This window comes from Rhinolophus sinicus, chromosome 12, assembly GCF_057876585.1.
Source record: "Rhinolophus sinicus isolate RSI-liver-muscle chromosome 12, RSI-T2T, whole genome shotgun sequence".
NCBI classification, from domain to species: domain Eukaryota; kingdom Metazoa; phylum Chordata; class Mammalia; order Chiroptera; family Rhinolophidae; genus Rhinolophus; species Rhinolophus sinicus.
In genome coordinates this window covers 38,808,038-38,819,609 of record NC_142512.1, presented here as the reverse complement: position 1 = coordinate 38,819,609, position 11,572 = coordinate 38,808,038, and the positions used below count along the sequence as shown (strand labels likewise).

Sequence of the window (11,572 nt, the reverse complement as noted above, 5' to 3'; positions counted from 1 at the left end):
TGTATCCAAAAATAATCTTTATTGTCACTAGTATAAAACACAGCAGATCAACTGGCCTCTCAGTCTGTACAAAGTGTGGAGCATAAGATCCCCTGGGCTGCCCTCATTTCTCCCATAATGCCCTGTCCCAGGGCAGTGCCCAGAAGCTCCATGAAGGGGAGAGGGCCACCCCAAGTGCCTTCCCTTGAGGAGAGGGGTTGAGGGTGGACTGGGTGGGGGGGTACTTTCTGCCTCAGGGAGGCAAAGGAGCAGAGGTGAAAACTGGAGTGGGGAAGCCCTCCAATAATTCACGCCCTCTGTCCCCGCCCTCTGCATCCTCCGAGTCTGGCCTATGAGCACGGGACTGAGACACATGCCTGCTTCTGCGGTGGTCAGAGGGCCACACAGGTACAGCAGTGGCGCAGCAAGCAGGGCAGGATGCCGCGGTTCAGCTGGTGGAACTCCACGAGCTGCAGCAGGTCGGTGAAGCGAGTCTGGCCCTCGTCCATGCTGAAGTAAAGGCGGCCCTCCTCCTCGCTCTGGGGTATGGCCATGGGGGGAAGGTAGTCAGGGAAGGATGTGAACTCGAAGGGCTCCCTCCTGGGCCAGGGCTAAGGTCCCCACTGCTTGTGCAGGGAGAAAGGAGAGAGCAGGAGACCCCAGACACACCGGGGACCACGGGTGAAGGGCACTTCTTGCAGGGGCCTGATGGGGACGACAGGCTGCTAGGAGTCCTGCGTCTCCACTGCAGGAATCTAGGACTCTTAGGAAGGGACAGATTACTCACCGGTAGAATGAGATAATGCTTGACTTTCTGCAGGTGGCACAAAGAGAGGACAAAGCCCTGTGGGTTCCGCTGACTCTCTCGGACCAGGAACAGGCTGCCAAGAGACAGGGCAACATTAGCTGAGGACACACAGCTGCTGTCCTCCCCCAGGGTCTCTCTTACCCCTGAGCCTGCTGCCCTGCCCAGCGCTGCCCCTTACCCATCTACAAGGCCCTGCTGTGTGATGAGTCGCTGGCTTTCTTCACGGGAAATGCGTCCATGGAACCAGGGTTGGGTGCGATGGATGGCTGGGGTGAAGGGGAGACAGATGGGACCTCCATACTAACCACCCCCACCAGAAATGCTCAGAGAACCATGGCAGCCCCCAGGGATGCTGGGCCCTCACCCACCTGCACTGAGGCTTGTGCCTGAGCATGGGGTGGGCAGGCTGAAACGGTGGTTCGTCTTCTTCTGCAGAGCAGAGGGGGACACAGTGGGAAGTGTCAGGGATATTACACTACCCCTGAAGAATGTAGAGCCCCTTTGTGCCTTTGTGCAGCTGAGGGCCTCCCCTCACCCCTTGTCCTCCCCCTCCATGGAAACCCAAACGGAGAGAGGTCCCCAGTACAAATATGCAGATGGGTGCAGGCCCCTCACCCTCCAGGCATGGGCCTCCTCCAGGGCTGCACTCAGAGCCTCCCGGGGGTTTTCAATGACACGCCCAGCATGGCCAGAGAAGTCCATGGCCACCAGGGTATTATCCGAGACACTCCTCTGCAAATGGGATAGGATGGGAAGGGGAGGGGTCAGAATGGGGCCCAAGTATCCCCGGGATGGGGCCTGGGTACCCACCCCCAGCTAATGCCCTTATGCAGACTCACCAGGGGTGGGGACCCCACACAGGATGGGCGCAGGTGGCGAGACTGTGCCTGCTGATAATTCTTATACAGCTGCACCCCATACTGGGGGGGATGGAGAGAGAAAGCGGGCCTGAGGTCAAGCAGGTGCCAGGGTCTGGGCTGTGACACCCTCCAGGCCAGGCCCCCCCCAGCAGCAGAGTCGTGCCTCTGTCCCTGGATAAGGAGCTTTCTGAAGCCAGAGCTTCGACTCCAGCCTTGAACCAGGGATTCTAAGAGAGCAAGGCTGTGATGCCCCCTCATTCTGGAGACTTCCTGAGGGCAGATCTATCATTCCTCCCTCATGCTGAGGACCCCAAAGGCAGGCCTTTGGTGAGAGGTGAGAGGCCTCACCTTGAAGAGGCGGAAGGCAGCTAACCAGCAGGTGCGGCTCTGCTCATCCTCACTGCAGAAGACGCGAAGCCCCTTGTGGCCATTTCGAAGCTTGTTCGGCTGTGGGGAGAGGAAACTGGCTGGTTCCGTATCTGCCTTTAGGACCAGATGTCTGTCTCCCAGTCTCCATAGGGCAGGGCAAGACACAGGGAGGAGACTGGGTGTCCCAAATGGAGCTCAGAACCTCCAGGTAGAATCCTGGGGACAGATCAGGTCCTGTTCCCTCCCAGCCAGGCCAGGGTCTTCACCTTGATACAGAAGCCAAAGTCTGTGGGCATCCCGTACAGCTTGCGACCCTGGGTCACCACATACACGTTGGATTCGTTCACGTCTGCTACGTACTGCAGGTGCCTTGGATCCTGCACAGCACAGGTGAGCAGGACTTGGTACAGGTGAAACCTATCCACAGATTACTGCCCCCCTAAGCCAGCTGCAGATGTTTCAGGCCCAGAGAGGGGCCCAGAAGTGCCCCAGTTCATATAGCAAATAGAAGTAGAGCCAGTACTCAAACTCAGTTCACCTACATTTCCCACTTCTACCTCCTGGGGCAGGTAAGCTGGGCGGGAAAGAGAAGCAGCTGAGGGTCTCAGGGCCCAGGGGGAGAAAGGTCAGGGAGCTCCAACAGGAAAGGGCAATGCCTAGAAGGAGCAGGATGCGGCATCCTAGGGATTGGGGTGTTGCCCTCAACACCTCACCTTGGAGGTGCCCTTGGTGGAGTAATAGAGGCCAGACCGGCGCAGGAAGCAGAAGAAGCGTTTCCAAAGCTTGCGTCCTGACCCCCGCAGCTGCAGGAAGCCCTGGATCTCTGGGAAGCTGCCGGCATTCAGGAAGTTCTAAGACCAGAAGAAGGCAGGAAGAGGGTGAGAGACCTAGAGGGGGGCACAGACACACACACACACAAGTGCCTTCACAGAACCCCTTTTATGAGAGGAGGTGCTCCACGTGCATTTACTGTCCCCATTTAACAGACTCAAAAACTGACACTCAAGCAGGGAAAATGACGCGTTCACAATCATTTATGACTGTGCTGGGCTCACAAAGCTTAGGGGCCAAGAAGCAATGGGGATTCTAGGGAATTACGACTATGCTGTGAAATGAGGTTGTCCCTTCACCTGGATGAGGTCTTCGTGGGATACACCAGTGTGTGTGTCCAGACAGCTGGAGACCATCTTTTCTGGGAACAGGGAGTGCTTGGGGAGAAAGGAGTCAGGAGTCAGGGGCTGAGGGTCCAGATAAGGGATCAGGGTGTCCCAGAGCTCCCCCCCACCCCCAGCACTCACTGGGGAGCTCTTGAACAGTTCATACTTGGCGAAGTTTTTTCGGAAAACAAAGCGGCTGTCTCCTCCGATAGGCCAGGCAGCCTGCACTTCCACCACTGACTCATGGTCCTCCAAGCCCCGCTCTGGGATCAAGGGCAAAAAGCGGGGTCAGTGGAAACCAGCCAAGGCCTCTCGGATGAGCCATCTCCCTAGGCAGACCCTGCACCTCAACTCACCCAGTGCTAGATTGGGGTGGCACTCCACCAGCCCCCAGTTCTCATCACTGAGGGCGTGAGCTCGCTGCACCAACATTTCACATACATAGCGTGCGGTGGCACCTGCCGCCACCTCCACCGACCGACAGGCCCCATCTTCGCTGTACACCTTTACTACCTGCACCCCAGGAATTGCAGATTCCTTGAGGAAGGGCAAAGGGTGGTCCTTTCCCTTCCCCCATCTGCTATACCCTCAGGGACACCTGATCAAATCCCCCCACCTGCACAGAAGTAGCACTATATCCACCTCATCCCATAGCACCTCCATATCCCTGCCTTCTCTTTCCCAGGACAACTCACATGGGGGCAGCTGGCGTCTCGAGGGAGCAGCCCCCTTGCACTAGAGGGCCCCCCAAGAATGGGGCTCTGTGAAGAAGGACTGCAGAGCTCGGGGAAAGGGTTGGGAATGGAGGGTAGAGAGGTTGTCCGCAGCTCCTCCTCTCGAAGTTTCCTGTGTGGGGCGGGGAGGAGTTGACTGCAAGCTTCTAGGTATGACTGCCCGCCCTCCTGCCCCCCCCCCCCACCTCCCGCCAGCCCTCCTCAGCCCCAGCACTCCATTGTACCTGCTGGTGGGAATAGGCAGAGGCTGAGACCTCTTCACCTCCCCAGGCAGAGGGGTATCAGGAGGCGGAGGAGTCCCAGGAGGGGTCCCAGGGGCTGGGTACAGGTCTTCTGGGGAGCTGCTGCGATGAGGTGGAGACAGACCCAACTCCATGACATCTGAAGGAGAAGAGGGGGCTGAATGCAGCCGCTCTTGTGCCTTTGTCTTGGGGAGAGGAGCCAAGAGGACCCAGACTTCCTGACTTCACATAGATATCAGGTGCCGCTCAGAGTTTACTCAGTACCTCACTGTTTCCCTTCTAACTGGAGTTTCCCTGGAAACTTTAGGAAAAGAAAAGTTAGCCCATTTTACAAAAGGGGGCACCAAGTCCCTGAGCAGGAAGCATTCTCGCTCCCCTCACAGGTGAGCCAGGGAGAGGAACCCAGTGTTGAGACACCTAGTCCAGTGCTCTTCTCTTCCTTTAGCCCCAAGTTGCCCAGGACAAGAGCTAAGAGGGTCCCCCAACTACAAGCCGGGCAACAGCAACAGATTCCAGGACCCACAGATTTGTCTGGGGCTCAAGCTCTCAGTGTCAGAGCAAAGGGCCACTCCTCTCTCTCCGAGCGTGGGGCACTCACTCCTCTGGGCTCTGCCCCAGGTTGTTCCAGTGCTTTGTTGCCAGACCTGGTTGCCAAAGCCTGTTGTGGCAACGCCTGCCCAAGTGCTGAGTGATGCCGAGGGGAGGAGGATGTGAGTAAGAACAGGTACCAGGGGGGCAGGTTCAGCTGCAGTGGGATGGGGAGGGCTAGCCTGGGGCCCTTGCACCAGCAGCCTCCAAACCCGTGTGCCCTCCCCAGGCCATTCCTCCTGCCCAACTTTCTTGAAGCCCCAATGCCAGACCTACCACCTCTGAGAAGCCTTCCTGAATTGTCTACATTCAGTTGGAAGGGCTCCCAGGGCACTGCACTGGGGCTTCCTCGCCAATTACTGCGCACCTGTCTTATCAACCCACTGGTCTGAAGATACTCGGCTCTCCTAGGCAGGGCCAGGGTCTCCCCAAGTCTTAGCACCCACAGGTGCTGCATGGGCACCCAGGATGAGTAAGGATAGGAGAAATGGGGCAAAGATGCCCACTGGGGGTAGAGGTAATGCAGGCCCCTCCCCCACAGGAACCAAGATCTCTTTGGCTGGGCTGAGACCAGGGAGGACCTGGGAGACGTCACCAGTTCCAGCCCCCTGCCTGCTCTCCAGACCCTGGGCCGTGTTGTTAGGCTGCCTGGGGCACTAGGATTGACCCCCCAGAATGGCGCATGTCCCTGACCCTTAAGTGTGGGCATGAGGGGACTTGGAGGACAGCTGAGTCAGGGTGGGGCGGGATGGTACTGCCTGGGGCTCTCCATTCAACCTTGACTCATCTGCACAACTTCCTGGCTTAAGAGAAACACAAACAACCCTGCCTCTACACACCGCCTCCATTCCCGCCCCCAACCTACCAGCCTGGGAGGAATAGGGAAGGCACAGGGCAAGGAACCCAACGGGGGAGGAGGAGGAGGAAGAGGAGGAGGACACAGGGCCTGAGGCTCCTTTGACATCATCTCTTCCTCCTCACCCTTGGCCTACCTCCACATCTCCAGTCCAGGTGGGACCTGCAATCTGTCCCCAGTCCAGTAACCACCACCCAACCCAGGAGCACCCCCACCCGGACAAGAGAGAAGAAAAATCAGGCCTGGATTTAGAGGCCCATTGGTAGTGGAGCCATCCTCCCAGAGGCATCCCTCACTCACCCAAAGAAAGCTTGCATTGCTCCCTCTCCTGTCTGGGGCCTCCCAGGCTTTCGTTCTGCTGCTGCTGCCCACCCCTAGCACCCAGGACTCAGCCAGCACATGGGACTCAGCCACATCACTCCTGGGGGATGAAGGCCCTCCTAACACATTCTCCTAGTGTCCTGGCAAGAGGTGGACCCCAGGAGCAGAAGCAGAAAGTCAAGAGACCCAGGAGGACAGACAAGCAGACAAGGAAAGGTCCAGGAGGGAGTGCAAAGGAGGGGGCTCAGGATCCTGCAGGGAAGGGGAAGACAGTCCCACCATTGAGTATGATAGACACCAGTACATCAACACCAAAACACAACGCTTTCACTCTCCCCAGTCAACGGACCTGGTGACTTCATTAGGAGGACTAGGGAGGGGGTTTGCAGAGGCTACCCCTCTAGGAAGACAGAGGCCCACTGTGGGGGGGTGGGCGGGGGGCGGGGGTGTAGTCTGGGTCCTCCCCCATCCCAGATGGGAGAGGAATCAGGGCAGTGTTTGGAAGGGGAGAGGGGAGATTTAAATCAGATTAGTATGGCCTCAAACTTGGGTTTGGTCTTCAGATCCCTCCACCCTGCCTCTTCCAGACCCTTCTAAAGCAAAGAGAAGAGGGGCACAGTCAGGACCAAAGAGAGGAAATGGGAGAACTGGGGTCCCAGCTGTGGGGCCTGGACAAGCCTCCTTCCCAAGAGAGCTAAAGCTTTCAAACTGGGGCCTTAAGAAATTCGCTTCTGCTGAAGAAGCCAAACCCCAAAATCAATCTGTCCCCTCAACACTGCAAGTCCAAGCAGCGGCTTTCCCCACCGCCTCTCCTGCCCCCGCGGCTCCGGCCTCACCCTCCTTCCCTCCCTCCCTGCCTGCCTCCTGCCTCCTTGTTTACTTCCTGAATCTTGCCCCACCTGGCTGGCCCCAAGGGCGGGTGGCAAGGCACAGTGTTTAACGCAGACAGAAAACAAGGCCACGTTCGGTGCTTCCCAGGGTGGGGGAGGGGCTAGCAGGACAGAGGCCTGGGCTGGGGCCCTGGACGTGGAGGGAAGACCGGGTCTAGCCCAGAACTCCATGCCCCGCCCCCATCGCGATTGATTGCAGCGGGGAAGGCTCAACTTTTGGGGGAGCTCTTATGGTGCAGGCCCCAGGTGGGTGAGGAGGCGGGGAACCCCGATGTGACCCGGAGTTGGGGGGAGGGCCCTGGACCTTGAGGCCCCGCCTACTCCCTCGCTCAGAAAAAAAACGCCCAATGGGAGAAGGGGGGGCAGCTCTTTTAAAGTTTAATTTGGTAAGAATGCTAGAGTGTCTGTGGAGTTAATCATTACAGGCTGCTTGCCTTCGTGGAGGGCCCCCCCGGGGGGTATCAGGGGTAGAGGGGAGAGCAGAGTCCATGACAGGCAGACCAAGAGGGGGCATTCTTGAGTGGCAGTGGGGTTAGGACACCTTTCAACCACGAACAGGTGCATTCTCCATCCTCAACGTGCCAGGGAGACCCAGACTGGGACCTGGGTCTTTCTCCAGCTTATTCAAACAGACGAGACCATCTGCCTGCCCCCGCCCCCCCAACACGCACACACACTCTCCCCAGGACGCGCTGTGCGGTTGACCACCCCAGCAGCCAGGTCTCCAGCCTTTCCAGCCCACTTTGTTCTGAAGCCAGGAGGGACCCCGGGCCTTCCCCGCCCCCATTCTCCCATTCGAGGGCAGGACCCTGTGTTCCTGAACACAGATACAATCCGGAGAGACGAAGCTCTAGCAATGTAGAAAATCCCTCTTTAATTGCCCTCCAAACGAGACCCTCCCTCCCGCCGCAGAGATGTCTGTCTTCAGTAAAAGACTTCGGAAAACTTAAACTGAAGTAAAAGTCAGGCTGAGCAAGGGAGTGACTCCGGGGCAGCTCCCTCGGTATTCGGACCCCCCTCCTAGCTCGCCTTCTGAGAATGGGGATGGGGAGGGGCTAGTTTCAGCGGGAAAGCCGCGTCTCCGGGAGTAGAGAATCTGACATCGAACTTCCCCGTCCCCATGTGCTAGTTGATCCGGGGGGCGGGGGGAGAAGCTTGGGTATAGAGAGGGAAGGAACGGTTGGAGAGGACAGGAAATGAGAATAGGGAAAGGCTTAGGGCAGACGGTGAGGAAGGGGAGGGATGGGGGGCTAGAGGAAAACAGAGGCCGCCGGAGTAACACAGTAGGAGGCCGAATCTTCCCATATTGACCCCGGTCCTGACGGTGCTCCCCACCCTCCCAAGATGAAATGCCCGCTTTGGTCCTTACCTGGACACGGGGCGTTGGTAACACCTGGCTGGGGCCTCCGATTTAGAGAGGGAGACGCCAGGCCCTTAACTACCTGTCCCCCTCCTGCCCCCGCCCTTGGCCTGACATCACTGAGGGGGGAACAGGAGAGGGAGCCAGTTGGCCGCCCGGCCGCTCACCTGGGCAGCCAGCCAGCTCCTGGCCCTGAGACGGGCACAGCCTGGGGCCCCGGTGCGGCTGGGGGGCGGGGTGCAGGTTGTCGTCTGGGACCGATCTCTGTCCCCTTACCTGTAAAAACCTCAGCAGGAGGAGCAGGACACAGAGTCCGAAGTCCGGCACAAGTCTTAGGGACCCCAGACACCTGGACTTGATTTCAAATCCGCTCCCTCTTCTGTACAGGTGGTACGAGGGTGTCCCGCCTTTGGACGTAGAAGTGAGGGCGGGGGGAGGGTGAGCCCAGTGTGTACCGGCTCCTGGCGCAAGGAAACTAAAATTATCTTAGGCAGGTGGGGGTGGGGCCTGAAGGAGGGGCATGGGAGGAGGAAGCTTAGGCTGGGCGGGGACTCCCTGAAACTCGACGCCGGCTGGGATTGTTTTTACCCTTCTTAGCCCTGGCAGCAGGTGCCAGGGGAGAGGCGGAGATAGTCGAACTGAATAGCCTCAAGAGCGAAGACCTCACTGCCTGGGAGGGAGGGACTGGGAGCGAGGTGAGAGGAAACGGCCCCGCCCACTTTTCCCCTTGGCCCCCCCCCCAAACCTGGAGTGTTCATTGGCCAAGCCTGGGGGCCTGCTCTGGGTCCCACCCCCTGGGGCAAAGGGCGCTCTTCAAAAGGGGGCCGCCAATGAGAGGAGTGTCGGGCAACACGGCCTGCCCCTTGACCTCCATCCACAGCCTGGCCCCCTGGGCTGCATCCTGGCTCCTCGGAGGCACGGAGCGTGTGTCCTCCCTTCTGAGCAAAATGCAGGGGCTTAGCTTCTCCTGAAATTGAAGGGGTAAGGCATGGTCTCTTGGTAGGGAAAGACTGGCCAGGTGCCAGGGTACTCCCCTAGAGCGCTCACTTTTGCTCTCTCCTTTTGCACTAGGCAAACACTGGGGTGTGGAGGGGAGGACCTGGGAGGCTGAGATCAAAGGCAGAGGCCACCTCCCAGCCTGAAGTGGGTGATAGTTGGGTAAACAAAACAATCCATAGGGTGATAAGAGGTCTGCCCTGGGAGACCATGAAAAGTGGCTCCAACCTCCACTTTCTCCAACTATATTTTCCTTGGAAAAACCAGTGTGAGTGGACTAAGCAAAGAAGTGGGGGAGGGGGCAGGTCACCTGGGCCATGGAGTAGTTTATGGAAAGCACAGTAGACAGTTCACTCAGTCATTCCTTCACTCAACTAATATTTGTTAAGAACCTATTCTAGGCCAAACCCATGCTTGGTACTGGGGATCCAGTGGTAAGCAACAAAAACAGGCCGCGCCCTTGTCCTCATGTGGCCCAGTTGGGAGACTGATGCTAATCAAAGAATTATACAAATAATAAGAAACAACAGGTGACAAACGATGCTGGGAGAATGACTCACCCAGGGAGTTAGAGAAGACTTCTCCCTTGAGGTGACAGTTGAGCAGAGGGGAAGCTGTCTGGGGCAGGGAAGTGGCTGTGGAAGGTGTGGGAAAAGGCAAGTGCTTTGAACTCAGCTGTGTTTCTCAGTGTAGCCAGTGACCACCTGCTTCTACATCTCCCTAGGCTTGTATAAAAAACAGATCCAGATGCCCCTCCCTACCTACTGAATCTGTTTTTGGGGCCAAGACCCAGGAATGTGTGGTATTGACAAGCCCTCAGGTGGTTGTTCTGTGAACCAGGTTTAAGAGCCATCCATCCTGTCTGTCCAGACCAGCAGGAACTACGTGTGGGCAGAGGCCAGACCCTGCAGGGTCTACCTGGGCTTAAATAGAGGCACAGAGGAATAGGCAGATCTTTATTTTGGAAAGATCACTGGATGTTGAAGGATAGTTTAGAAAGGGAAGCCAGAGGACTGAGTGCTGTAGGATTCCATTAAGGCTTTCTGGAGGCGGTGAAACTAAAACAAGCAGATCTGGGGTCGGGGCAGGGTGGAGGGAGAGGGTCACAGGGACTTGTAGGAGGTAATGGACTATTGTGTATCTTGGTGATGGTGGTGGATGTACAATTGTGTGTCAGAACTCACAGAAAGGTACACTCAAGAGGGTGAATTTTACTGTGTATAAATTGCATCTGAATTTTTTTAATAAAAAAAAAAGAAACAAAAAATAGAGGTATAGATCAGTGGAACAGAATCAAGAGTCCAAATACAAACCCTTACATTTCTGGTCAATTGATTTTTGACAAAGATGTCAAGACAATTCAGCAGGATAAAAGGATAATCTTTTCAATAAATGGTTCTGGGACGAATGAATATCCACATGTCTAAAGATGAATTTAGATCCTTACCTGACACCATGTATGAAAATTAATTCAAAATAGATCATAGACCTAAACATAAGAGCTGAAACTATAAAACTTCTAGAAGAAACCAATGGAGAAAATCTTTATGACCTTGTATCTCACATACAACAGCAAAAGTACAGGTGACAAAAGAAAAAAATTGGTCAATTAGACTTCATCAAAATTAAAATTTTTTGCCTTCCAAAAGATATTACTGGGGCAGCCGGTTAGCTCAGTTGGTTGGAGCACGAGCTCTTAACAATAGGGTTGCCAGTTCAATCCCCACATGGGCCACTGTGAGCTGCACCCTTCACAACTAGATTGAAACAACTACTTGACTTGGAGCTGACGGGTCCTGGAAAAACACGCTTAAATAAATAAAAGTTTAAGAAAAAAGATATAACTAAGAAAATTAAAACAAGAAACTTGTCAAACATTGGGAGTAAATATTTACAAGTCATCTATCCAGTTAGGGACTTTGCATTTAGAATAACAAATGCTTATGAATCAGTAATAGACAACGCAATTAAAAATGGGCAAAATATTTGAATATATATTTTTCCAGATAAGATACATGAACGGCTAGTAAGCACATAAAAAGATGCTCAACATCATTAGTCATTAGAGAAATACAAATTAAAGCCACAATGATATACCACCTCACACCTACCAGGATGGCTATAATCAAAGAGATAGTTAACAAGTGTTGACAAAGATATGGGGAAACAAATTCTCATATATTTTGCTATCGGGAATGTAAAATGGTACAGCCACTTTTTAAAACAGTTTGGCAGTTTCTTAAAAAGTTAAACATAAACTAACCATTCAACCCAGCAATTCTACTCCTAGGCATCTACCTAAGAAACATGGAAACACACGTACATACTCTTTGTATGTACTTACATGAACGTTCATAGCACCATTATTCAAAATAGCCAAAAACTGGAAATTCAAATGTCTATTCATCGGTA

At 55.1% G+C, this 11,572-nt stretch overlaps 1 protein-coding gene across 3 annotated transcripts; it reads right to left on the bottom strand.

Moving 5' to 3' along the window:
• On the bottom strand, positions 1 to 8,627 carry GRB7 (growth factor receptor bound protein 7). 3 transcript variants are annotated; one of them, XM_019747801.3, is made up of 15 exons: positions 8,441 to 8,627; positions 4,132 to 4,288; positions 3,869 to 4,019; positions 3,530 to 3,686; positions 3,315 to 3,436; positions 3,147 to 3,224; positions 2,730 to 2,867; positions 2,283 to 2,393; positions 1,996 to 2,094; positions 1,627 to 1,707; positions 1,403 to 1,519; positions 1,156 to 1,216; positions 966 to 1,053; positions 767 to 860; positions 1 to 518 (listed from the first exon to the last, which is right to left on the bottom strand). In XM_019747801.3, the coding sequence occupies exons 2-15, from the start codon at positions 4,281 to 4,283 to the stop codon at positions 372 to 374; spliced, it is 1,596 nt and encodes a 531-aa protein (XP_019603360.1). In that variant the 5' UTR covers positions 4,284 to 4,288; positions 8,441 to 8,627; the 3' UTR covers positions 1 to 371. The 3 variants fall into 3 exon arrangements, with proteins under 3 accessions (XP_019603360.1, XP_019603362.1, XP_088658369.1); XM_019747803.3 differs by lacking the exon at positions 8,441 to 8,627 and adding an exon at positions 8,174 to 8,302; XM_088802243.1 differs by lacking the exon at positions 8,441 to 8,627 and adding an exon at positions 4,414 to 4,450 and having other exon boundaries at positions 226 to 518.
• Positions 8,628 to 11,572: the final 2,945 nt, after the last annotated feature.

Bases quoted from the DNA above. Each gene is read 5' to 3' on its own strand.
- GRB7 (XM_019747801.3), bottom strand. From the start codon at position 4,283: ATGGAGTTGGGTCTGTCTCCACCTCATCGCAGCAGCTCCCCAGAAGAC. The intron at 3,437-3,529 runs GTGAGTTGAGGT...CCTTGATCCCAG, and splicing joins CCACCCCAATCTAGCACTGG to AGCGGGGCTTGGAGGACCAT. The intron at 1,054-1,155 runs GTGGGTGAGGGC...CCTTCACCCCAG, and splicing joins AGGCACAAGCCTCAGTGCAG to CCATCCATCGCACCCAACCC.